The sequence below is a fragment of the Peromyscus californicus genome, unplaced genomic scaffold, assembly GCF_007827085.1.
Source record: "Peromyscus californicus insignis strain IS unplaced genomic scaffold, ASM782708v3 Scaffold_20__1_contigs__length_68692818, whole genome shotgun sequence".
Lineage (NCBI taxonomy): Eukaryota > Metazoa > Chordata > Mammalia > Rodentia > Cricetidae > Peromyscus > Peromyscus californicus.
In genome coordinates this window covers 37,967,891-37,995,826 of record NW_026294503.1, presented here as the reverse complement: position 1 = coordinate 37,995,826, position 27,936 = coordinate 37,967,891, and the positions used below count along the sequence as shown (strand labels likewise).

Below are 27,936 nucleotides of genomic sequence, written 5' to 3'. Positions count from 1 at the left end.
AGTGGACATCCACAGTCGATCATGTACCCTAAACCCTCCTAAGTCCACTTAGTTCTAGTAGCCGCTTTCCTAGATCCCATTGGATTTTCTCAGAAGTCAATAGGCATGTCAGTGGAGGATAAAGACAATTCCACTTCTTTTCTGGTCTGCTGCATTGTGTTTGTTCATTCCTTCCCGAAGACTCCCAGTGCTGAGTTGAATAGCAATGGTGAGTGTCAGGCCTTTCCTTACTGCCCGGTCCCAGGAGGCATTGAGTCTTTCAGCCTGGTGTGTGGTGCTGGGAAGTTTTCATTGCTGCCCGTTTCCTAGTCCCAGCCATTCTCTTGGATTCCTGGTGTGTGGGGGCTTTAGTGAGGAATGAGTATCCATGCATGCCAAAGGCCTTCTCTGCCTGGATTCTGATAATGATAAGATTTCTCTTTCTTAATTTGTGAATATGGGAATTACATCGAATGATTTTTCAGATGCTAAACCAGCCTTGCATTCCTGAAATCAGCATCTGAGGGTCATGAAACAGCAATAAAGGAAAGAATGTTTGTATTTATGTACCTGCAAGGAATATCTGTAGTTTTATTTTACCTAATTTTAGCATCAAGATAAAGCTGGACTCCGGGTGTATATGAGAATATTCCTTCATTCTTTTCTCTAGATGAGTTCATGAAACATCAGTGTATTTCTTTATTAAGCCCTTAGTAGAATTTTCCAGTTGTAAATCCGGACCTCGTGTGTCTTTGTGCGAAGGCTGTCACCATATTTGGTTTCTTTGAGAACATGTAATAAAGAATAGTCTAGTCATCCATTTCTACTCTGGTCAACTTTGGTAATGTGTCTTTCAAAGAATGCATTCTGTTGCATAAATTTCAAAGAATGCATGAGTTGCCAAATCCAATGCCATAAAGCTTTTCATGACATTCTCTTCTTCTCTTTTAATATCATAGAATCTGTAGTGGTGTTACTGTATTCATTCCTGTATTGATAATCCATGTCTCCTCTCAGCATTTCTGCTCATTTTGGCTGGAGGCTTGTTAATTCTATTGAGCTGCTTGAAGAACCATCTTGGGTTGCATTGATTTTTCTCAATTGATTTTCTGTTTTCTATTTCATTGATTTCCACTTTGCTGTTCATTATTTACTCCCCTACTTTCCTTTAGATTTCAATTCTTCTCCTAGTTTCTTAAAGCAGAAGCAGAAATCATATATTTGAGTACTGTTTCCTCTAATGGAATTTAGTACCACGAATGTCCCTGTTGGTAGTGCCTGAGTGATTGATGCCTCATAGACCTTTATATATTGTGCTTTTATTTTCACTTCAAAATAATTTCTAACTTCCAATTCAATTTCTTCTTTGATCCGGGAGTTATTTGGAAATGTCTTGTTCAGTTTCTAAATATTCAGAGATGGTCCAGATAGATGCCTGATTTCATTTCATCACTGCCAGAGAACATACTTTGTGACTTCAATTCTTTTAAAGCTGGGGAAATGGTCCGTATTGATGAATATTCAGTGTGTACTTGAAAAGGATGCATATTCTACCACTGTTGGGGCAGCGGTTCTGCAAACATTAACTAGGTCATTTGTTCGTTAGTACCTCTCCAGCCTTCTGTTGCTGTGGCTGGTTTTTCTGTTTCTTTTTTGTATTGTTCAACGAGAAAGAGTTGAAATATCCGACAGCCATTGTGGATTTGTCTGTTTGCATTCACGTCTGTCATATCTGACTTCATGAATCTTAGGGCTCTGTAGTTGGGCACATACTTTAGGACTCCTATGCCTTCTGCCTGGACTGGCCCTTTTTACTTAGAAGGTGACTTTTATAACTTCCCGTCACTCTGATATTAATGAAGCACTGTGGCTTTCTCTGTGTAAAGTGATGTACCTTTTTCTCTACTTTCAATTCTGTCCTGTTCACTTCTGGATACTTAAGGTGATCTTTTGTAAATGCTTGCCTTTTTCCCATCCTGGCAATGCCTGGCTTTTATTGAGTCCACTTAATGGGATGATTAGTATGCTTAAGCTGATGTCCTCCATCTTCTATTAGTTCCCACTGCTCTTTGTTCTACTCCTCTCTCTTCCTGCCCTCTCTTGAATCAATTCATTGATGACTTTTATGGGTCCCTTATTTTTAATAGATGCTATTTTTAAAGATCACATAAAAATTGAGCCAAAAGTAAAGAGGTCTGGTCATCCCCTGCCCAATACAGAGAGTGTCTTCAGTTCCCAGCATCCCGCCCTAGAATGGAATATCTGTCACAGCCAGAGAGCCCATGCTGGGACAGCAGCTTCACTCTCAGCCCACTCTTTTCACAAGAGCTTACTCCCAGTGTTGTATGTTCAACATACACTTGTATGTTCAACATAATACACTTGCTCAAGTGTATTATGACGCAAATCTACCACAGAGCCTCACAACAGAATAGTCTGGTTGCCCCCAAACCCTTGTGTGCTCTGCCTGCTCATCTTTCCTCTCTTACTCTCTGGTCTTACCCATTATAGGATGTCCTATAGCCTTTTAGAATGGTTCATTTCAGCTAGTGATATCTAAGGTCCCCCTGCAGCATGCCCTCGTTCCTCAATTGCTCATTTCCATTTGGTGCTGAATAGTGCCCCGTCTACCTGTTCACCCACTGGAGGACATTGTAGCTGCCTTTCTGTTTTAGCAGTTGTAGATTAAGTTACTGTGGTGGTTAGCTACCTGTTGCTCTGACAAAGTGCCTAAAAACATCAAGAAGGAAAAGCTTATATTGGATTATAGTTTTGAGTCCATGGTCAGCTGGCTTGACTTCTTTTTAGCCTGACTCAAGGCCAGGCCTCCATGGCGGAAAGATTTGGTGGGCAAGAGCCACCCACCTCGTGGCAAGCAGGAAGCAGACAGGGGAAGGGGCCAGGAACAAAACAGCCTTCCAGTGTGTGTTCCAAGTGACCTGCATCCTACAACTGGCCTCACCTTCTAGAGTTTCCACCATCTCCCAATAGCACCACCTGCTGGGAGCCACACACACCACACGTGGGGTCAAACCAGAGCCGAATCAAAACCCCTACTATAACGTCCGTGGGGCGGTTTCTACATGGACCTAAGTTTTCCAGGTCATTTGGACAACAACAAGGAGCATGCTGGCCAGATCCTATGATAGGAGTATTTTCAGTTTTTTGACCTCCACAGTGGCAGAACCATGTCGCATCCCCCCCCCCCCCCCGCCCAGTAACAATTGATCTATCTCCTGCTCTTGGAGATCCTCGCCATATTCGGTAGCATTGATGGGTGAGATCTTTGTCTTAGTAGCAAATGTGTGATGGTAGCTCATTGCTGTTTAAGTTTTCAACTCCATAGTGACATGTGACATTGAGCAGCTTCTCATGCTGCCTTCTCTACTTTGGTGGGGGTGTCTTCTCAGGTCTATGGCCTGATTCTTATGTCAACTCATTGGTTTATTATTGAGTTTTTAGAGCTCTTTGTCTATTTTGAACAGCATCCTTGACTTGATGAGTCTTTGGAAATTATTTGTGTCCAGCCTGTGGCTTGTCTCCCCAATGTCCAGACAGTGTAAGCTTCCATCTTTATTAAAAAATATTCACCTTAACAGTTCATTTATGGCTCCCGTCTTAGATACTACTGTGACACAACTGTTGCTCAAGTGTCATTTGCAGCACACCTCTGCTGTCTAGAATTTTCTCCTGTGTTATCTTATGGGTGTTAAATAGTTTTGCATTTTACAGTAGGTTAGTGATCTATTTTGAGGGCAGCTTTGTGAGGTATCTAAGTCTGCATATAAATCACTTTCTTTGTATGTGTATAAGTGTCCTCACAGCACTTGTTGAAAAGGCTACCATTGTTTTGATTTTATTTCATTGCCTTTTCTCTTTGCCAGAGGCCAAGTCTATATATGCATTAGTGTATTTCTGAGCTCCCTGCTCGGTTCCATTGATCTTTTTCTGCATTCTTTCACTAGCACACATTGACATGGTTGCTGTAGTGCTACATAGCAGGTCTTGAACTTTGGATAGTACCAGCTCTCTGGCTTTGTTCTTCTTCTGCAATGGGACAGCTATTCTGAGGTCCCTTTCTTCTTCCTGTATACCTTAAAGCCAGCATCTCAATGTCCACATCAGAACCTGCTGTGATTTTGTTTGTGGTTGCATTGACTCTGTAGATCCAGTTGGAAAGGATCGACATGTTGACCACCCCAAGCCTTCCTATCTACCAGCATGGGATGTCTCTCCATTTACTTTGCTCCTTTTTTATTGTTTTTAGCAGAGTTTTATAGTTTTCCTTATGATGTCAATCCTGTACATCCTGTTAGAGTTAGGGTCCAACAGCTCATTTTAGTGAAGATTTTAATGTTGCTGTGTTTCAGATTTCAACCTCTACATGCTCATTGCTGGTCTATAGGCAAATCTAACTTTTATGCATTAACCATGTATCTTGGAGAGTTTCAACTATGGTTGATAGGTCCCAGAGGTGTTGAGTTTTTTTGTTTGTTTGTTTTGAGGGAAGAGGCTGAGAGGAGAGTTGAAGGGATTGATTCTTTTAGATTTCCTAAATAGACAACCAAGTTGTATTTGTCAGGGTCCTCTAAAGGAACAGAACTGATAGAATGACAGGATGACAGACTTATTAGATTAGCTTATGGGATGCAATCTGGGTTAGTCCAGTAATGGCTGCCTCATGTCAGAATGATGGAGAATCCAGTAGTTGTTCTGTCCCTGAGGCTGGATGTCTCAGTAGTCCCAATCTGGTGCCGGAGTCCTGGGGAGCTGCTGGTTTTCATTCTACTTTGAAATCCCAAATAAATTGGTTCTAATACAGGCAAAATAATGTGGCAGCAACAGCATAGATGGAGTTGCCATCGAGAGTAAGGGCAAGCAGGCAAAGAGCCTAGTTTCCTTCTTCCGTGTCCCTTTATGGGGCTGCCGCCAGAGGTGGGACTTCCTACTTCAAATCAACGTATGAAGAAAATCGCTCACAGGAGTGGCCCATAGCTTGGTTTTAGTTGACTCGAGTCAAGTTGACACCCCAAACTAGCCATTAGAAATGTCACCTGTGAACAAAGACGGTCTCCTTTGTTGACTTAATAGTGATGGTTGTTTGGTTATTTCTAGTGAACACTTTGTAAATTAGAATACAGCCCATAACTTACCACAGTCTGTCTTGAAGTAGCATCATATAAGTACACATACACTCTAAAAATCTTAACATAAGATAGTTCTAACCCTTCCCTGTGGGCCCTAATACTGTTGTTGTCTAGAACTCTATTTATACACATACAGTAAGTTCCACATAAATGTTATTAATTTAAATATTTCAGTTGTAAGGGGTCTTATGTATTTGTTCAGGTAGTTACCATTTCCTGCTAGTCTCTTACCAGATCCTAGACTTCACTTTTCCCTTGCTGGCTGTGGGCGAGGACATCTTCATGCCCCCGCGACATAGTAGGTTACTTAGAAATAATTAAATCCTTTCAGTTACTGCTTTAAGATGTTTTCTTAAAGCAAGACCAGAGTTGAGGACCACTTGCTTGGCTCTGAACATAAGAGCTCTCCAAGCGTGCTATCCAGTGCATCAAGCTGCTGTGTCGCTACCTGAGTTCTAGGAGCAAATGCTGCTCCTCATTCCATGCACCCTTAGCCCTCTTTCCTGTAATCCTCTTGCCTGCATCCTTGACTACTTTCACACAGATCTCTATGGTTCCTTCCCGCTCCCCATCCCATAATCTGTCCCATTTGTTCCTGTTCCCCCCTGACCCTGTGTGTGGCCTCACTGTTCTCTACGCCTGTGGAATGGGAAACACACCTCATCTATTTATATCCTGTCTCTCATTGTTCTTTTCTGCCTAATGGTCAGAGTCATGGGAACCATATTTCACATGTGTATTTCATCTGTTCTGGGCCTGTGCTTTGTTGATTCCAGAGGAGAGCAAGTATGGCTTGTTTCTCCATCTTGGCTAGAAGCATGCTGTTTGCTCTGCTCTGGTTTTGTTTTACAATATGTGCATTGAAGCATGATCCTAATTAGTCTTAACAATAAAACCCTAGTCAGATATCCAGAGTGAAAACTGAAGATCAGAGAAGCAGCCACTACACCAGAGACTTCTTACCTCTATGAATCTTCAGACCGAATGGAGGGGGGCCAAGATCCTGTTTCCATCCACCTTATATTCCTGTCTCCACCTGCCTAGTGCTGGGATGAAAGGCATGCACCACCACTGCCTGGCTCCTAGACTGGTTCAATCTCATGTAGCCCAGGGTGGCTTTGAACTCCTGATCTTCCTGCTTCTTCCTCCCAAGTACTGGGATTAAAAGTGTGTGCCACCACTGCCTAGCCTCTATGGCTAACTAGTGGCTAGCTCTACCCGCTGATCTCCAGGCAAGCTTTATTTGTCAGAACACAAACAAAATATCATACGATGACGATGCATAATATGAAAAGTATCATGGCCACGCTGAGTGTCCATCTAGGAAATCCCCCTTGTTGGGGAAAAAACATTCACTTATTCCTTCGCTCATTGAGGAAACTTTCTACAGGGTTGTAGGATGACAAAGTAGGTCGATGGTCACACTGTTCCCACTGGGGCCTGTTTGGATCCAGAACTAAGGAATTCAAACAGATGTCTCGAATAAACTTAAGAAAAATAAAGCACCTGACATCTGCCAGCCCCTGCTCATGTCACCTCTAAGGGACTTGTGTTCCAGTAGAAGTGGATAGGAGGCAGTCAGATGTGTAACTGTGTTAAATGCTGAATGAGCAGTTATGGAAGGGCAGACTGTGTTGAATGTGACCATGCCTCAGGAAAAGAGCACTCTCCAGGGACGGCCACTGTAAATGAAGCTTGAAAGGTGATCAGGAGGCTGAGGAAGGTCATGGATGTCAGAAATCAGCCCAGAGTGGAAAGGCTGCATTCTGGGCTGGGCCAGGGACCAGGTCGAGGGGAGGCTCCATGAAGATCACAGAGAGGCAAAGCTGTCCTACAGGAGCCGATGGGTTAAAGGCACAACCCAGCTCCATCAATCGGCAGCTGAGGAGAAACAGTTCTCTTGTCATTGGATTCCTGTGAGGAGCTTTGTTTAGAGTGGTTTCCCTAATAAAATTTATAGTTACTTTGGTTTTCCGGAGAGCCCATTGAATCCAAGCTCTTGAAGCCCAGGTTTTTTCTGTATGCGAGTGCACGCACGCATACACAAGCAGGTGATGGAACCTGCAGCTTCTAAGCCCTCAGAAGGCCCTGTGATGGCCAGGAGAAGGACAAAGCTATAAATGGAGGTTACAGAGCCTCTGTGCCCAGCTGGCTGGAGATTTGGTAGCCAAGTGGTGGTTTCTCGGATCAGCTGCTGTGTAGAAACCTACCTCAGACACGTGTGCAGCGTGGGGCCTCTCTCCTTTGTCTTCTGTCCTTTTCAGGTCTGGTCACCTTCTCCTTGGGTCACAGAGGACAGATTTGTCCACCTGGACCTCAGGTCCCTGGGTTTATCAGATGAGTTTATCTGATCCAAAGAGGCTTGGAGTAGAGAGACACCACCCGCCCTCCAGCAGCCCTTTTCCTGAAGAGGATTACATGGCTCCTGCTGAGCCTACCCATCTTTGTCTTCTCATCCTTGGGATGAAGTTTCAGGGCTGGCTGACTAGAACCCAGGGCCAGATGAGAAGGGAGCCGCCTGTCCGGTCCCATACATGTACCGAGGTACTGTCAGCAATAAGGGCAGAGCTGAATGTAAATGGAGGACATGTAGGGGGCATCAAAAAAGCAGGGTCCATTACAGCCTAAGTGCCAGGACAGGAGGGACAGGAAACCATGGGAGAGAACGATTGTCTGGCCGAGGGCCAGGCAGGCCTCTAAAGAACCCAGCACTGCAGGGATATGGGCGAAGAAGGAAGAGATATAAGGAAGGAGGCATGACCCAGCATGCAGGACTTGAGCCCTGGCCAGCCTGCATCTGCACTGGGGACACACTTGTGGCTGGCCCTTGGGAAGGCTAGGTTTACGCCATGTCCTAAGCCAGTCTGCATCCCTCCCTCATGAAGTGGCCCTGGTCCCTCGACTTCATAGTGACCTGGAAGAACGGCTATTAACTTCTAGCCCTGTCCAGCCCAGACCAGAAGCCCTCTTCTGAGAGATTCTGGGAAAAGCAAACCTATCAGCTAATGAAAAGATGAAACATTTACAGGAATAGGGAGTCAAAGGAAATGAATAATGGCTTTCTAGTTCTGGAGCCCCAGCTACCAAATTTCTAGTTTTGTTTGCTGTTCTGAGAGCCACGAGCCAAGGAAAGCTCTTGCAGGGACCCCAGTCACCTTTAGACTTCCTCCAATAAAGACAGGAAGAGCCTGAGATCCTCCCACCCATCCATCTCTCTTGTGGCTTGGCCTTGTGGTCCACCTGTCTCTCTGTCTCTGTCCCTCCCTCTCTCCCTCTCTCTCTGTCTCTGTCCCTCCCTCCCTCCCTCCCTCCTCCTCCTCCTCCTATTCCTCTCTCTCTCTCTCTCTCTCTCTCTCTCTCTCTCTCTCTCTCTCTCTGTGTGTGTGTGTGTATGTGTGTTAAGTCTGTGTGTCTGAACTAGGCCCCATTCTACATACCCTATCCTGTGACCTGGTTGTGCCTCCTGGGCCCACATAGGCATTGGACATTCTCAGGCAGCATCCCACGGTCCCTCCTGGCAACCTTCACCTGCCTTGTCACCAAGCATTGCAGTGAGGGAACCCCATTTGCTGTTCTGTGACTTTCAGACATTGCCGTCTGGGTGTTCTCTGTGGTGTTCTGGGCGTGGGCCAGGAGCTGAGTCAGCTCCCCAGTGTTATCTGTGCTCACCCATGGGAGACTGCTCCTTTCCTAAGCTGTGAATTCTCTCAGGGATGAAGTATTAAAGAGAGGAGAAATAAGACATCTCAGAGGTGGGAGCAGCCACAATGGGGAGAGACAGCTGCTGTCATCACGTAGCTCTGTCTAGGGACCTGGATGTCATGGTGATCTCTGAGGTCTACCTACAGGGAAAGGCCTGCTCCATCACCTCCCTCAGTACTTAGAGACCCTACTGCTCATGTAGGTCTCCGATCCTCATTGCGTACAGTCTGATAAATCAGCTGCTTTTAGGAAGAGGGGCAATGCTGGGGAGATCTGGCTTTGGGCCAAGACATGGTGTAGTGACTTGAGCCTCTGAGCCATAAGGCTGCGCGGAAGAAACATGCAGAGATACACCAAGGCTCCCCTTTGGCTCTGGAGACTCTGGATGTCATCGGGGACACAGGCAAGAGATACTAAGCAGGGTGGTAGGGATGGTCATGGGAGAGCCCTCTGGGCAGAGACCTGGGGGCCTATGACTGGGTGTGGACAGTATCCTGAGTGTGGGGCTCAGGAGGCAGCCATCAAGAAGGGGGAGTGACAGGATCTGGGGTGTCAGCTCAGTAACAACCTGACCCAGGCTGTCCCATCTTTCCTCATACCAAACCTCCCTCTGAGTTCCTGAGAGCCGATGCTACATTGATGTCCCCATGTTCGCACATTCCTAGTGCTGTGTCTTGTCCTAGGCAGGGACTGGTCTGCCCCCTTAGACCCTGAAGGGCGTAAAGGTTGCTCTGGAAAAAAAAAAACCACACCCTTCGCTTCTTCTGAGGCAAGGAATGGTGGGCATACCCCAGTGCCCAGCTGGGTGGGCACCTACAGCTGGTCACTGAGCTCTGGGCTTCCGTTTCCTTTTCTGTGAAGTGGATAGTCCTAGGCCTGTGAAGGAGTGGGACAGCCTCTCCCACAACACCAACCCCCAGTGCTCTGCTGGGGCCTCTTCTTTTCTGTCATGGCTTCTCATGCCCACGTGCCAATCTGTCTTTGGTGTGCTCACCTGGCACGAGGGCACACAGGTGGCACTCACTAGTATACACACACACACACACACACACACACACACACACACACACACACACACATACACACTCACATGCACTATTTGGCTTGATAAACGATACCTTTCCATTCGGATCCCAAGTGACTTTATAAGCAGGCTATAAATAGCCTAGGAGATTGGCAGGACGAATCGATCGCTATTAGCCACGCACCCTTCCCTCCCTCTGGGCCAGGCTACGGAATAATTAAGTTTCCTCTAAAGGGCTGTCACCGTGAGCTGAGTCATCTTCCTGCTCACCCACCCTGGGCAGCTGTCCCAATCTCTGCTGGGAGGAGAAGCTCCCAGCCTGTAGGATGCTGCAGAGGCTCAGCAATCGGGCTGCAGGCCATGGCCGAAAGGCATGGGGCCTGGGTCTGGACCTCTGCAGGAGTCCAGGAGCCTGAGGGACTTGCTGCAAATGCCCCCTCTATGTCCAGGGGACTGTGGAGCTGTCAGGGTTCCCACTGGAGTCCCTGTGCCCACTGCTCTGCCTGCTACCTAGAGATACTCTTCCAGTATATGCTGGATTGATGTATTTTGTATATTTATCTTTTAACAATTAATACTTTCACTAACAAAATAACATTATGAAAGTATCTCATCCTCTCCTTAAAATATAGAAGATACTTTAAATATTTGTCCTTACCCCCTCCCCCAGAGGTATGACAGTATCTTTCTCTTTAACTTTGAGCTTTTGGGTATTTATCACTTTATTTAATTGTAACTTTAGCTTAATTTTTATTTTTGAAATTAACACATGCAAGCATATTATAGAATATAATCTATCTGCTCAGGCAACTGCACAGACCTCTATTCTCTCTCAGTGCTGGAGACCAGATGTTATGGTCAAGGTGTCCTCACACGGTTGTGTGTGTGTGTGTGTGTGTGTGTGTGTGTATGTGCGCGCATCCTGTTTTCCTCTTCTCAGAAGGGCAGCAGGTCACACAAGACCTGCCTGCTCAGGGCCTTATTGTGCTATAATGACTGGTGTCTTTTAAAAACCCCCCCCCACCTTTATATGTGTGGGGGAGGGGGCAGGGGAAGTTAACTGTGCACACATGTGCCCAGGGCACATGGTGAGTTCAGAGGACAGCCTAGGGATCTGTCCTTTCATCTGCTTGGTTTGGGACGAGGTCTCTTGTTTTCTGCCGTGCACACCAGGCTAGCTGGCTTCCAGGATTTCTCCTGTCTCCACCTCCCATCTCCTCTTTGGAGGGCTAGGGTTACAAATGTACGCGCCACAGCATATATGAGTTCTGGGAATTAGAACTTGGTCCTCAAGCCTGTAAAGACACATTTGGAAGCCCCACCCTAGGCACTGCCTCTTCTCAGATACTCAGGGTTAAAGTTTCAGCAGATGAATCTGGAAGACATAGTCCCATCCACCTGTAGATATTAGTGAATATTTACTATTAATAACACAGATTAGAGGGAGCTAACCCTTGCTGTCAAATTAACCTCTCCTTATTGCAGGAAAAAAAAAAAAACAACAACAATTGTCGTAAAATGAAGAAGTAGAATCTTTAGCAATCCCCATTGTCCAAGGCAGTGGCTATTAAGGAGTAGGTATGTGGACAGGTATCTTAAGGCAAATACTGTCTGTCACTTACGCTAACTCGCCGTATGTCATCATGTTCCTGCATGCTGAGGGCATATCTAAGTCAGGGTCTGTAATGGCTATGTAGTATTCTGCTGCGCTAATGCTCCATGATTTATTCAGCCCACCCTGCAGTGCTCTGTACGGTGGGGTAGTTTCTAGACTCTCCATGTTATAACTAGAGGCAGCCCACATTACTAACCTTCCAGGAATGAAATTGCCAAGTCAAAGGCCATTTGCGGCTCTCCTTATTTGGAGACCAGCCTCCATGAATCTTCCAACCCTTAGTCTCCCAGCAGCCATGTGTGAAAACTTGCATCCCCCTGACTCTTGCCGGCGACAGCTTTTATTTCCCTTAAAGCTCTGTGCCCCTCTCCTCGGCCATAAAGGATGGCTCTGAGGCCTTTCCGTGTGTGCTCTTCGATTACTGGACAGGCTTGGCATTTTGCCCTATGCTTACTGGTTGCTTGTGTTTCTTCTTTGTTGAAGTGACCATCAGGCATGTTTATTGTTTCCCTAGTCCCCACCAGAAACCTGAACCCAGCCAGAAAGGCCACTTTGCATTGTTCCAACCCTCTTTTCTACCACTGCACTATGGCTCATCTCTCCTCTATCTGGAATCTTCTGCCCCACCTGAGCCTGTGCTACCCCTGCCCAGTTCTCCATTGGTCCCCCTTACACAGACCTGCATCATTTCAGTTCTCCTTTATGTGGGAACCAATCTGGAACAGAACCCGGAGATCTGGGATTTTTTTTTCTTTCGTTTCCTCCATCTATGCTACTGGTGTCTTGAGCCACAGGAATTGGATGGGTTACCCAAAGCCTTATGAGGAAAGCAAGCCAAACACTCTGTCACATTGTTGGGTGACTCTGTTAGCCATTGCATGTCTAAGAATGACTCATCAGTTTCTTCTACTTGTGGCTGTGTCTGGGTTTAGGGATGCCTAGATAGCTAGAAGAGCCTTCGTTCCTTCCCAAGCCACTCTTCCCTCCCCTATGCCCTTGATCCATGCCCCTGGTCTCCTCATCGCTGTCAGCAACTGGAGGGAGTCTGTGTCTCCTTCCACTCAAGCTCAGGATTTCCAGCTCACCCAGACGATAAAAATGACCAATTTGAGTTACTGCTGCTTTGTAACTGATATTGTGTCCCTACTTCCTGCTCTGTCCTAGGTTTACTCCATTGCCACCTCCTCACCAAGACCTTTCCTAATGCCCTCTAAGAACAGCCCCTCACTTCTAACCTTCACTGGACTGGTTGCCATCTACCATGTGTGCATACACACACATGCATGTGAGCATATGTACATTCATGTGTCTGTTCCCTCATTTGCTGATGTCTTCCATCAGAAGTAAACTCATGAGAGCCAACGACTTCATTTTCTTCTTAATACTGAGGGACTTCTGTGTCTGGCATGGGATAGCTGTTCAGTGAGCATTGCTGCATATGTGAGTGAGTGAGTGAATTAAAGAATGGATGGAGGGGCTGGAGAGATGGCTCAGGTTAAGAGCACTGACTGCTCTTCCAAAGGTCCTGAGTTCAATTCCCAGCAACCTCCTGGTGGCTCACAGCCATCTGTAATGGGGTCTGAAGCTCTCTCTGGCAATACCTAAAAAAATACATAAATGAATAAAATTTTAAAAAATGGATGGAGAAACCCCAAGTGCTCTCTCGCAGAAGAGAAGCCCAGGTCTTTCTGACTCCATAAAGGTGTTTTACTTCCTTGCATAAGTCCAGTATCTTTTCCATTCTTCCCAAAGACTAAGCTGTGATAATGAAGAACAGTGAGCTTTCTCTACACTCAGAGCTTCATTGGAGTCTCAGCCCTGCCCTGTGGCTTGCATCAGTTTCCCTGATTTCTTTCCTCTGGATAGCTTGGCTTATGGTTTATTAGGAATGAAGAAAGGGGATGTTTAGAAGCCTGTGCTGTATCTAGTACATATCAGGGCCACATTCAAGCCCTAGGAAAGACCATTCTCTCCCCTACTTAGTGGCAGGATGGGGAGTTTTCAGCCAGTCCCATGCCTGAGATGCATACTCTTCTTTCAGGAATGTGGGAGGTATTAGCCCCACCTACCTCTAACAATGCCCTCCCTGCCTCACACCTTCTGCATGTGTAGATGCTGCACATGGCTGCGATCACCCCATCTCTGGAGCCTGGAGCTGTAGGGGTAAAAAGAGAGAGGCCAGAGGTCCCTCCACAGGGTCTCAGCCATCCCTTTCCTGAGCACTTGTGCTTTGCCGGGGCAGAAGGTGACTCTGGAGATGATTAAATTATTGAAAAGAACAGACTGTTTTCCAGAACCCTCATTTGCATAACAGCTATAACATGCGGATGGCAAGCTGTTCTTGGTTCTCAAAGCAAAGCTCTCTCGGGCTCCTGTGCTGCCTTAGAAGTACCTCTGAGGTACTTCTTCAGCCAGGTCTCAGGCAGCCCCCAAAGTGGGGTCTTCTTCCCTCCACTGATCAGCCTGCTGCAGCCCATCAGTCACCCCCTGCATGGCAGAGTGCCTCGGTCACATTTTCAGGGAACTAATGTGTCTGTGTCCTGAGGCTGCCATGGCAAATGTCATCAGTTCGTTGGCTTACACACAGAAGTGTCTGCTCTCTCAGTCTGTAGGCCGGAAGTTCAAGAACAAGGTGTTGGCAAGGTGAATGTCTTCTTGGAGCTTCAAGAGAGAATCTGCGTAGGCCTTTAACTAGCTTCAGCTGGAGAAGCAGGTAGAACCCAGAGACTTGGGTTGTCTGAAGACTGTTCACTTGGTGCTACAAAGATGAGAAACAACACCATGTCACCAAGGGTAGGGTGCCCAGCCAGACTTGTCTGTAGAGGGAGTCTGAGCGAGGAGCAAATGATGAGTGAATCTGTATGACAGTCTGGGCACTGTATTTGCGGAGTGACAGCACATGAAAAGGCACTGAGGGTGGAATAAGCTCAGTGTACTGAGACACATGCTACCCTTGGGTTGTGGGAGGAGCCAAGGGTAGAGTGGCGTCTATGGAGCCTGCAAAAGCCTGGGTTTCACTCTACACAAACTGGAAAGCCACTGGAGGTTTGTAAGCAGAACCAGGACATGCTCCACTATGAGGAAGAAGGCAGACCTCAGGTGGCAGGGAAGACAAGGGTGGTGCCACCACCCAGCTCTCCTGGAGCAGCAGGAATGAGAACAGAGAAGCATAGAGGAGCCCCTCTGTCACTGGGCCATCTTTTATATAATAACATTTGTATTTATCCTTTGAGAATTTTCTACAATGTATTTTGATCATATCCTTTTCCCTCAGTCGATTCCTCCCAGATCCTCCCCCACCTCTCTACCTACCCAACTTCATGTTCTTTCTCTTAAAAAAAATGGAGTTCAATTTGGTGTTGGCCAAACCACCTATGAGCATGGGGCCTGTTCTGGAGTGTGGTTGATACATCCAGTGTCACTCGCTGAAGAGAACTGATGTTTCCCTCTTCCAGCAGCTATCATGTATAAAAAGCTTCTTGGCTAGGGGTGGGACTTTATGCCCACTTCCTCTCCTGCGTCTGGGATTTTATCTGACTTGAGCAGTGTCATGATCTCTGAGTTCACATGTGCTTCTGCCCTGTTGGGTGTGGAAAACACTTTCCTTTAAATCATCAGCCACCACTGGCTCTTGCAGTCTCTCTGCCCCCTCTTCCACATTGATATCTAAGCTTGGAGGGAAAGGGTTTGATAAAGACATCCCATTGAGGACTGAGCATTCCAAAATTGCTTATGCTCTTTACATTGGCCAGTTGTGGCTTTCTGTGTTTATTGTCACCTGCTGCAAAGAAAATCTTCTGGGATGAGTGTTGAGCAATGCACTGATCTGTGGGTATAGCAACAAGTCATCAGTTCTTTTATTGCCATCTTCTTTTAGCAGAATAATAGTAGTGGTTCTCTCCTATGTCCCATGATCCATTTAGCCTCAAGGTTTGGCCTCATTGACAGTATCAGGTATGGGTTCCATCTCAAGCACCAAGCCTTAAATCCAATTTAAAAACTGGTTGGTTATTCCCATAATATTTGTGCCACCATTGCATAGATGGACTTACCCTGCAGGCAGATTGTTATTCAGGCTCACAGATGAGATTATTACTTTTCTCCTCCAGCAGTGTGTATAGTACCTTCAGGCATTGTGAATGCTGACCAGCAGGAGTTAAGCTTCCAGGCAAGTACCAGCTAGATTTCTCCATGTTCTATGACTCAAGTACCAGCTAGATTTCTCCATGTTCTATGACTCAAGTACCAGCTAGATTTCTCCATGTTCTATGACTCAAGTACCAGCTAGATTTCTCCATGTTCTATGACTTAAGTACCAGCTAGATTTCTCCATGTTCTGTGACTCAAGTACCAGCTAGATTTCTCCATGTTCTATGACTCAAGTACTAGCTAGATTTCTCCATGTTCTATGACTCAACTATGTGGTGTCTTCAGCAATAGGATCTTGATGTCAAGTTGTAGAGGGTAACCAATAGCATTGGCAATAGCCTATAATTTGGGAGGTTCTCTAGTACTCCACTGGCCAACAACTCAAAAAGATGTTACCCGTTCCTGGTACTGGTACTTTTTATTTGGTAGCATATGCATAGTTGGGATATTGGCCTCCATTATATGGGTCCTCTTGATAGGGAGAGGAACAGCGGATGGGTAGAGGTGGTCTAGTTAGGTATGCTCCTTCTATGGAGATGCCAGGTAGGTGGCTGAATGGGGTCTCTGTGAAGAACTGGGGCTCCGTGTGGAGAACTGAGCCTCTGTGTGGATAGCTAGGGCTCTGTTAAAAGAGCTGGGTCCCAGAATGAAGGTTCTGGAAAGAACGGGTGGTCCATTTCCAGGCCTCAGAGGTAAGGGCTGAGGAACTGAGCATTGTGGAAATGGCAATGTTGTCTTGTCCATGAGCCTGGTGGGGTTCCAAGAGTGGGTGGAAGGAGGCAAAGCTTGGACTGGCTGAGAATGATGGATGAAAGAGTCAAACCAGGTTGGCCAGAATGGGCAAAGGTTCCCAGGTGCTGCCCCTGGGACTTTAGCATTACTGAAAGAATCCAGTGAACACGAAGCAGGGTTGGTTTTGTTTTGATTCACTGTCCAGCACATAGGAGTGAAGCTTTGTAACATTGGGCATAGCCCAGGGACCAGACTATGAAAACAGTGAGATAAACCCTGTATGTGTGTGTGTGCACATACATACATACCCCCCATGAACCATCTCACACCAATATCATCTAATTCCAATTCCCATTTCTCTACAGACATGTCCATCTCTCTCCATGGTATTTGCCCTGGCTGCAGGTGACAAACCCAGTGTAACATGGTCCCTGTAGCTATTCCCAATCCTGAGGTCTAATCACTTGTCCCCTTCCAAATATAGAAAGACAAAAAGAAGTGGCCTTGAGACCCAGTCTTGATAACCACATGATGGGAATGCAAGCCCCATCACATCTTCACAGCAACCCTCAGTCCTGGTGAAGATTCCTGACTCACTAAAGGACAGATAGTTAACAATGGTCGATGGCAGGCTTAATGTGGCAAGCAAGTGAAAGTACCACCAACTCCCTTGGGAATCCTGGAGAATCTGAAGCATAAGGAAGACTTGTGGTAGTGATATTTGTGGATCATTAACTAAGAGTATAAAAGAGTTCTGCAGGTTCTAGAAGCTTTCCATCCTGAGAAAAGAAAGGACAAACTGTGGCAAAATGAAGACATGCAAACAAGGCTATGGGATGGATTGAGGACGGATGGCTAAAGGGTAGGTGGATGGATAGATGCAATAATAAATGAGTAAGGATAGAAGGTGGATGAATGATGACTAAGTTATAGATGGGTGATAGAAGATGGAATAATGGATGATGTGTGAATGAATGATGAAAGGTGGATAGATGGTAGGTTGATGGATTGGTGATTTGTAGGTGGATGATGGATGGATACTGGCTAGCTGGATAGATGATAGTTGGTGGCTAGATGAGTGGATGATGGCCACATGTTGTTATACATCCCCAGCTCTCAGTGGAAGGCTAAGACAGGAGGATTTCAAGTTCAAGACTAGCTGGGCTGTATTTCAGGGGAGATGAGGGAATAGATGGAGAGTAGTTAGCTTGGTGATCTGTAGTCTAGTGTTCTTTGAGTTTGTAGAGGGAGGAAAGATACTATCCAAACTTTTGTTCTGTTGTTGCAGTGAAGGTAGTTAGGTAAAAAGAAATTGTATGGGTCTCCCTAACTGGAAATACCACAAAGCTGAGGTTCCCCAATCTGGCTTCCCATGACTCTGAGCAGTATTAGAAGTGAGTCTTGGAGCTGCTCATAGTTTATACAGCTTCTGAAAAGTCAGATTTGCTTACAGGTCAAGGTTAAGTTCAATCCCAGCTTCTGAAGGCTTGGCCTCTGAGTATCCCTAGCTTCTAGAGACCTAGAAAGAGGCATTTTCTTCAGAGCTAGCCTGTTGTGGTGGAGCAGTGCCCTTAACTTTCCAGACTATGCCTGACAGAACGGGGCCAGAGGTTTCAGACACAAGCCAGGTCAGCTGACTGCATTAACCACTGTGACCTTTCTCCTGGGCTGGACTGGGCTCATTTTAGATGGCATATTGATCTGCTGGAACCAGGAGCAGCCTAGCTGTTGCCCAGGATGACCCCACCCCCTGTGTTTGTGGAGGGATACTGTCTTGATCTTTCATATTTTTAGTGAGTGGACCTAAGCATGTGGACTTTTGTTAGGCCTGTGTTTGATATGGGCATGACAGAGCCCAGGATATATGAGATAGGTTCAGCCTGAAGGTTGGAGACCATATATATAATATATACATAAAATGGGTGGGATGAAGTCAGGTGGACACAGGGGGCTAAAATAACAAGCAGGATATATGTCCTGACCCAAGCCTAGAGGTTAGCAGTGGGTCTCACTAGATTATGCCAGGGTATTGTGTTTATGTTCTAGACTATATTTAGAAGGGTGCATGCAGAGGAAACTCTAGTATACTGGCAGGTTAGGTCCTGGTGCAAGATGTATAGGGTCAGACCAGGCTGGGTGTAAACTGGGTGGAGTGGGATGGGGAGGAGTCCGAGTTCCCTGACTCGTAGTGGGGGTACAAGTTGGGCTCCATCCCCTAAGGGAGTACGTGGGACATGCCACTCTTCATATTTTCAGAAGAGTGTGTGAGGAAGGCGAGCTTGGTTGGTGGAGTGCTTCCCTAGCATGTGTGAGGCCCTTGATCTGATCCCCTACCACCTCAAGGCATGGTAGCACTTGCCTATAATCGCAATATGAGGATCAGAAGCTGAAGGTCATCTAATGCTGGATAGTAAGTTCAAGGCCAGCCTGGGATCCATTAGGCCCTACCTCAAGGAATGAACAGCAGGGAAAGGGCCTTTGGCTTCTGGGGACGTAGAGGGACATCCTGGGCCCTGCCTCTGCCACAGGCTAACACCTACTGTAGCTGAAAGTTTTCCTGTGTCCCACCTGGTCCACAGCCACTCAGACGCTTTTAATTAAAACTGCTTAGCCATTAGCTCAGGCTTACTACTGACTAGTTCTTATATCTTAAATTAACCCATTTCTATAACTCTATACTGTGGCTTATCGGTACTTTTACATCTTGCTTCTCATGGCAGAGGCTCCTGACTCAGCCCTCCTCTTCCCAGAATTCTCCTTGTCTGCTTATCCCGCCTATACTTCCTTCCTGGCTACTGGCCAATCAGCGTTTTATTAAACCAGTCTACAAAAGCATTATCCCACAGCAACCTTTGGTGATGGGTATTTGTAGTATTGTTGGAGTCAGTGGACCCAATGACCACAGTCCCCCGTCAGTATGGTCATAGGGTTGTGGGTGGCCAGAGGCTTTGTACTGAGGAGCCCTGATGCTTTGGAGCTCAGCCTGCACGCTCTCAAATCATAGGCCAGGGTGAGGCTGGAGAGCCTCTGAAAGAGGACTGCACACACACACAGCCCTCTTCTTGAACTCCAGTTCGCCTTAATTTTAATTTAATTCTCTTTAATCTTTAATGAAAAGTTGTAAAAGTAAATTATTTCCCCAGGAGAGGCAGTGGCTCCTCAGGAGCTGTTCTCGACTTGAGGGTAATTACACATGTGGGTCTTGAGCTACCTCCATGCCAAGGAGTGGCATTCTAGTTTATGAACTAATTAGCTACCTCAATAATTGTTAAAAACACATGTCATTTGGTGGATGGAGTGTGTGGTACCAGCTCCACAGAGCACAGGTCCTGGCAGGGACAAAAAGCCACTGTCTGGTCTCAGATCACTGCAAGCTTGTGCCTCAGGAATTTGGAGCCAACTCCCTGGATTCTCCTGTCCTTCTTACCACCCCTCCACCTCCGAGCTGGTCTTAGACTTCAGAACTCTGACAGAGGCCACCTCCCCAGTAGCAAGGAGCCCCAGAGCGTAGATGTAAGAATGGCGGTGTATGACATCACTTTCCCAAGGACCAGTACCACAGCCTCCGAGTCAGACCCTCACTCTGCCTGAAACACCCAGGCCAATGGAATTTGCAAGTGAGCAATGGAAGAATGCATGCCCAGGAATGTGCAGGGGGCAAGTCTGTATGTGTGTGAGGACTATGGGTGGGGGTGGAGTTTTGGGGAACCAAATTACAGTTACTGGGCACCAATGTTTCTGGTACTGAGTGAGTTTCTTAGCAGACAAAGCGAAAGCGTCAGCTACCTGAGTCTTATCAGTAAAGAAGAAAATCAGTGCATTTGGTTGACTAGGCACTCAGCCATCAGCTCCATTGGTTTTGGAGAAGATGGGGCTGTTTGTCCTGAATGATTAGAAAGATTTTATGGTAAATCTGCTACTGTTTCCCTCAGAGGACAGCTGCTGGGTGGTGGGACACCTCAGTGAGCTCTAATGTCACCTCGCAGGCTTATTTCCTTTTACCTCATCTATGGATTGATGCTGATCCTTGACCCCTTCCAAAGCCGAGTCCCTCCAAGACCAACCCTAGCTGTCCAGTTTAGGTCTATCCCCTCATCTGAAGTAGGCTGGAGCATCAACCCCCCACCCTGCTTTTCCCTGCCTTGCTCCTGAAGACATGCTCTTTATCCCAAAGGTGAATTTTGCTTCTGAACTATATTTAGCAGTCCGCTGTTTTCCAGGGCACTGGAGGCAAAAGAGGGGAGGTGTGTGTGATGCAGGGCTGATGGGCTCCCTAGATCTGTAGCCATGGATGAAAAGTAATCTTTCCAATCCTGACTGTGGGAGCTCCATGCTAAAGGCAGATGAACTTGGTGGGGGGTGGCTAGTTGGGCAGGAAACTACAGGTCATTCTCAACCACCATGCAGTCTTGGGTCTGCAGGTGTTTGAGCCCCTGGGGGGAACAAGTATGTAGCTCTGCCTTGAGGAGCCCCTACATACTTCCATCCTGCCCTTCCCTGTCTTCCTCACTGCCCACTGAGTGATTCAGGAGGTTGGAGTGTTGGACCCGGGCTTACAGACATGCGCCTGTTGGAACCTGTCACTGGACACCACCCTACACAGGAAGACACTTCACTCTCCAGGGCATGGGTAACCCAGCCTCTGGAGATTGTGGTTCAGAGCCACTATGAGGGACGATCTGGATAGATGCAGCCATTTTGTCACGTGGCTCCTAAGTGACCCAGTTCTTCTATTTCCCCAGGTGCCCAGCACCTTTACTCCATGCAGACCAGATGGGAATACCATGAGGATCTAGGGCCCTCAGGACCGGGCCCAGCTGGCCTGCTGTGTGACCCTTATCCCGACCTTGCCTATTACTCCTCTCAAGTAGTCTTTGACTTGCCTGGTCCATGCAACTTTCCATCCTAAGACATGGGGACCTGGGGGACACATAAGACACACAGAGCACCAGGCAGCCTATGAATCTTATGTCTTTCAGGCCATGGGGCTGTCTATGATCAGCCACCTTACAGTCTCCTGGGGTCTGCAGAATGGACCCTGCTAGACCCTGGTCCACTTATTGTCTTCTATTTATAGACCTGGTTTCTGCAGAGCCAGCAGCTGCTGTAGGTGGTACTCTGGGCCAGAGGAATTGAAGTCTGTCACTCCAGCTGCTGTCAGAGATGGGGAGCTACAGGACTGGGCAGGAGGGGACAGTGGTCCATGGTCCGGCTAATGCTTTTAGGAAAGAGGCACATCAACTCCAGGACAGTTACATTCCAGATTCTCTTGGATCGATTATTCACTCCCACCCCCACCAGGAACCTACTGTCTGGGCAGGACCACAGTGGGAACACGCCCTCTACTTGCAAGGCATTTCTAGGTTGTGCTTCCAGCCCTGTCATGTTACTGTTGGGGTTGGGGAGTTAAGAGGTCACAAGTGGCAGGGTGTGTCCAGAAATAATGGGGCCCGGGTTTGAGCTGAGCACTCAGCCCCACTCATTCTCCAGGGACTTATTGGTCAGGTGACCACCAGGAGAGAGATCAGCTGGGACAGGTGTGGCATGCTGGGGGGATAGCAAGGGCCGTGTGAGGGGTGGAGAACACTGGCTCTGGGCCACAGGGGACTGAAGGGATCAAGGTCAAGGGTCAGCCTCTGTTGGCCACCAACAGAAAGGCCCACTTGGAGTGGTTCTGAGATGACCCCCATGTTTGAATGAGGAGACAGAGACTTGGAGAGCTGCCAGCTGTTTGGGAGTAACTCATGTTTAGGATGAACTGATGGGGACCAGGAGCCACCACTACTAACTAGCCATTCTGCCACCTCCAGCGGGCCTGCCCTGCCCCCACCCCGTGGGAGGGGTACTGTCAAACAGGAGTCCTTTACCAGCTGGTCATCACTAGCAGGGCAACATCATTCAGAGAGGGAAGTGTACAGTGACTCAGAGCATGGGCCCAGCCCTAGAGATCAAAAGACCACCCTGCACACTGTGGTTCCGGGCCCCAGGAAGCCTCTGGCTAGCCTAGAGAAGGAACTGCAGCACAACACAGGGTTCCATGCCCAGGTATCCCTGCTGCAGTCCCAGAGGTGTCCCCACCTTCCCTCACCAGGGGTTCTAGTCTGGCTCACTTGACCCCCTGCTTGCTCCAGCCACAGGCTTGGATCATGTGGCCTCCCAGATCTTCTGCTCAATTCCCCTGGAGCCTGGCCTGAAAGTGTGGACTGGACGAAGGAGGTATTGGGGAGGCTCCAGATACAGTGAGCCCTGGGGGGGGATCCTAAGCCACCTTACCTCCCTCACAGCAGAGTCAGGCACATCCTGGTGGCATATCTGTCGAGTTCTGCACTGTGGGTTTCTGGTTCTTTTCTGGCAAGGCCAGCTTGTACATTTATGACACACAGCTGGCTTCTCTTGGGTCCTCACTTCTCCCAACAGCCTGTTCAGTGGGGATTGGGCACCAAAAGTGGCCTGCTTCTTGGCTCTGCCAGGCTTCCCCAGCCAGGAAAGCCAGACAGATGCCACTGTGGCAGAGTTGGGGATTAGTGCTGACAGAGCTGCAGGTCTTATGCTGTCACCAGCACGGCCACTGCATTCATTTTCGTCACGTTTCCTAACATGGGTGCCAGGGAGCAGGACCTCTTCTCTCCTGCAGGCCTATCATGGAAGGTCACTTTTTTCTCCAATCAGTATCCAAGAAGGTGCAGAATTCCTTGTTCCTGGATGCCATGGTATAAGAACTGTGAGGACTATGGTGGAGGCAGGAGGATGGTTGCAGGTGCTTGTCACACACTCGGCAGCTGGTGTGAACTGTCCGGTGCGTGGTCCTGAGTGCTCCCCAGGATGCAGAATAGCCCTGGGTGGATGGGATGGTCAGTTACTCCAAGCCCGGCTAGAGTAGGCAGTCCTTCTGGGGAGCCTCCTGTCTTCTGTGTGTGGATGTGCTAGGATGCTGGAAGGAAGCTGCTAGTCACAACTTGGGAGAGCCTCTCCCTCATTCTTCTCCCCAGGAAGCAGGAACACTCATGCCAGCTTTCAGGACAGGAAGAAGGCTGGGAGTGTCCAAGGTCTCTCCTGACATGATAGGGTAGAGGTGAGGCCAGGATCCCAGCTGGCCTGCCTTGGACTGTGCAGAGTCAGGGCTGGAAGGGGTTGACAGGCAGGAAAGGCTGGAAGATGGGCCACAGCCTTGTCCTGGCTGCCCTAACAGCCCACATAGTCCTCTGCAGAGAGAAGAAAAAAAAACCCACTGAAGAGCTGTAATGAGCCAGCCACCCTTCACTGGTTTGCTTATAATCATTTCTCCCTTTACGGAACCAGCCACTGCCACAACCTGCTCTCCCCATTTCGTTCAAGCAGCTCCAACTGCACCTGGTTGGGCTTACTGCTCAGGAAATAGTTATGACGACCTGGTCCGTGTGGAGTAGAGAGAAGAGGTGGAAGACTGTTAGGTGCCTTTCTGCATGAGGCCCCATGCCACATGGAGAAACTCAGGCTGGAGGCAGAAGTCACTGAGCTGCCCTGCAGACTTAGCAGGTGCTATGATGGAAGCCAGGATGGGTCCACCCCACCACTGACTCCTTCCAGAGGGGCATTTCTGGAGCCTGCATACACAGCTCTCACGCTGTTGCCCACAGCGTCATGCAGCATGACTTTGTATGTTCTCATCATAGCCATTGGTGTTGGTATCTGCTCCACTGCACAAAAGAGAGAACTGGGCTCAGCAAGGTAGTGACAGTCCTCACAGACAGGAACAGGCACACTCAGGTCCCTCGGATCCTCACTGTGGGCTCAAGAGTAGGAGCAGCAGCCCATCCTTACACTACCTGCAGTGTGTCAGAGTACCGCTAGAAGTGCTTATGGGGATTACAGACAAGTGGCCAGGGACTCAGGACCACCACAGCGACTATCCTGGTCAGACTCAGGCCAGATGGTCTTGTGCATTCAAAAATGAAAGATGCAGCTAAACCAGACTCTTAGAGACAATTAATACCCTGGAGAATGTAGATGAGAAGTGTCCCTTCCCACTTCCCCATGCCTATGAGCCCTCTTGAGCACTCCATCAGGTGGAGTCTCAATATGGTCCCACTCTTGGCTAACCTCACCTTTTTCCTTGCTACATTATAAACTTACCCTCCAGTAGGGTTCATTTACATCCATGCTCTTCATTGCTATGCCCAGCCATCAGTGTTGGGATGAATGAGGCTACTGAGGAAACCCCTCAGTAGCTCACCTGAGATGGAAAATGGACCTGTCTGTACCTGGGCAAGTTTGAGAGCGTGTGGCAACCTCAGTGTGTCATCATCCCTAGACCCTTTTCCTTTGGAGACTCTGTACAAGTCATTCTTCCAAGACCCTCTGTCTGATGAGACCGGACTGTGATCTCAGGCACTGTGGGTATCAAAGTGTGTGTGGCAGGGCCAAGTGCATGATTCTGCCCTTGCAGCTTCTAAGGTCTTCACCAGCAGAGGAAGCTGTGGGTGGAATGTCCAAGAGGAACACTACAGATCTGGGCTCCTCCCAAGAGGACAGCCTCTCTGGGTGACAGCTCTCCTCCTGCCATGCCTGTCTCTACCAGACTAGTTCAGGAAAACAGGGTCCAGTCGCTCCCGTGTGTCCCCAGTGCTCTGACACAGAGCAAGAAGTCGGGCGACAGACTGGCTACCTCTGATAGTCTTCCTTCTCTTGCAGATGTGCTGGTGGATGGGCAGCCATGTGACTGTGAGGTGGCAGCTGCCTGCCAGGTTGGTGACCCCGTGCACTTGGAGGTGCGGCTGACCAACCGGAGTCCTCATAGCGTGGGGCCCTTCGCCCTCACTGTGGTCCCCTTCCAAGACCACCAGAACGGCGTGCACAACTATGATCTGCAGGATGTCATCTCCTTCGTGGGTTCCAGCACCTTCTACCTTGACACGGTGAGTGTGAGCTGGGGCGCAGTCTCCATGGCCAACCCACTGTGGCAGCCTATAGATGCCTGCAACCAGGGATGAGGTCAACGGTGGTGCTCCCTCCCTGTAGTGCTTACTACTCACCCAGCCCCAGAGGAATCAGTGGGCCCTAGAACTTGGTTCTGATGCTTGTCCTCAATCACCATGCACACTTCTTCCTGCACTCCCTCTCGCACTAAACCAAAACAGTTCTGTTCAGGGAGAGAAAAAGTGGTAGCTCCTTTCTCTCTCTCTCTCTCTCTCTCTCTCTGGTTTTTTGAGACAGGGTTTCTCTGTGTAGCTTTGGCGCCTTTCCTGGTACTCACTCTGTAGCCCAGGCTGGCCTTGAACTCAGAGATCTGCCTGCCTCTGCTTCCCGAGTGCTGGGATTAAAGGCCTGCACCACCACTGCCTGGCGGTAGCTCCTTTCAAAGATGGAGGTGGCTTCTCAGATACATGCAGCTTCTCATCCAAGGAGGCAGAGCCCAAAAGCCTCGGATGGGGGCAGAACCAGTGTGTCCCACCCCTCTCACATCACCCCGAAGTAAGGCAGCTTCGAGGCTTTCCCAGCAGCTTTGGGGTTGGAACTACAGATCCAGTATGACCCCTCTTCCTTTCCCACTCCAGGTGCAGCCCTCAGGCCAGTCGGCCTGCCTCGGGGCCCTCCTCTTCCTCTACACAGGTGACTTCTTCCTCCACATCCGCTTCCACGAGGACTGCAAGAGCAAGGAGCTGCCACCATCCTGGTTCTGTCTACCCAGCGTGCATGTGCGGGCCCTGGAGGCACAGGCCTGAGCCCCTCAGGCACCATACCCAGCTCTCCTCCTCCCTCCCAGAAGTCACCCCGTGTGCTGTCTGCTCGGTTTCTGGCCTATTATGCTGAGTGACCTCACACCCAGTGCCAGCCTGGGTGGCCCTGTTCTGTGGCCAGCACTGTGGAAGGTCCTTCCTGGTCTGCCTTCTCCCTGTGGCTGTAAGAAGAAATGCCGAGCCACTCCTTCAGCCTTCTTAGGTCTGGCTCACCCCCTAGAATGCCACTGACAACCCAAGCAAGGGAGGGGACAGTGGGTGACCAGGGTGAGCAGGTTTCAGGATGTTCCCTGCCCGTGTGTTCTGGGCTCGAGATCTGTGTATCTATGTTGCCATGTTCTCCAATAAAGGCATGTCTTGCTTACTTTACATCATGTCGCTTGCAGGTTGTGGGCTAGTGGGAGATGGAGATAGTGTTAAGATGAAACCCACCCAGCCACACCCTGCCAGGTGAGGCATCTGGCTCATGGGTCCCATGGCTGGCAGGGTAGGCTGCATCTGTCTCTGAGATAGCCAGGGATACCAGGTCGCCGCCTCGACACTTGAAGCTCCAGGGGCCCTACTTGCTTCCCCTCAGAGCAGGTACTCAAGCCACCTATGGCTCTGTTAGACTCTTGTCACCCCGAGTTGCCCAGTGGTGTGCCTAGAGCATGTGGAGCCCTGCTGTGTGAGCCTCTGGAGAAGCCCTTGTCTTCTCCTCAGAGGCCCCTGAGTCCGAGCCTTCATTTTGTCACATGAGCAAACTCTCAGGCAGGCACCGGAACACACAGTTTGTCTGGGAGATGAGGGGACATCCTTGGATGTGGGAGGGTAGAATGGAATGGAGTCATAGCAGAGAGTGACTGAGCTGAGATGTAACCATGGTGGACAGCTAGGGTTGAACTCTTCTAGAAATAACCCAATACTGCCCACCCAAGGAGCAATGAGAGACAGGAGATATGCATGTGCAAACTCCCAAGTTACCCAGAGGTGTCCTGGGCCCACCTGGACAAGTGATGTCCCTTAGTTCCCAGGGCATAACCAGGCCTCAGGGCCCAGCAGATACCAGCCTTAGGCAGCTTGAGTGCATATAAAATTCTAAAGAATTCTGGAACCAAAGATGGAAGGGGCCTGCCAGAGACCACTCAACCCATCAGAATGGATCCCCCAGACTTCTGTGAGACTGTCATATGGGCCTCAGGAGCCCTATGGTCTGGGGGAGCTTCCCGATCACCTGGAACTCTAGCTCTCAGCCCTATACCAGAGATTGCCTACCCATAGCTTCCTGCTATCACCTAGGTAAGGAGGGAGCATTACAATATGCTGAGCCGGGGGCATATAGTATCCCACTACCCACAGTCTTCCCATCAGTCTCAAGTGCATTCAGGGGAAATAAGCCCAGAAGGTTTGCCTATGCTGGCCAAGTGGAGACCCAGGAGAAGTCCTTCTGCCCCCCTCTGTAGGAGTTCAAAGCAGGAGCAGCCCCAGCTCCTTCTAAATGGGGTAGCCTTTCCTGTTAATCCAGCTATGTCCCTGAAATATACTACTAAATATCTTCTGCAGCTTGCAGAGTTGGGGACACAGCCAACACCACTCACATCAACAGCTCCTTGCAATGTGTGCATGTTCTGTCCATGAAAATATGCCTGCAGAAACATGTTTGAAAGATGGAAGGGTACACACCTACCTTAGGGCATCATCATGCCAAGTTGCAAGTGAAGCTATGTCTGGTGTCAGCATGAGGGTGGAGGCCATGAGGAGCTACAGTGACATTGTGCTTTCTTCTGAAGAGCACATGACGATGATCAATGCAATACAGATAGACACAGTTACCACTGCAGGTCTGGGAAGGCTGATGTGGATGCAGCTCAGCTTGATTCTGAGGAGAAGCAT

General features: G+C 48.5%; 1 protein-coding gene across 4 annotated transcripts in view; it reads left to right on the top strand.

Moving 5' to 3' along the window:
* Positions 1-26,433, top strand: part of Trappc9 (trafficking protein particle complex subunit 9) — a 479,962-nt gene extending 453,529 nt beyond the window's left edge. For all 4 annotated transcript variants that reach the window (XM_052747955.1, XM_052747953.1, XM_052747954.1 and 1 more), the window contains 2 exons: positions 25,019-25,242; positions 25,882-26,433. In XM_052747955.1, coding sequence (XP_052603915.1) covers positions 25,019-25,242; positions 25,882-26,049 — 392 coding nt within the window. In that variant the 3' untranslated portion in view covers positions 26,050-26,433. The remainder of the gene's footprint in view (positions 1-25,018; positions 25,243-25,881) is intronic.
* The last annotated feature ends 1,503 nt before the right edge of the window (positions 26,434-27,936 follow it).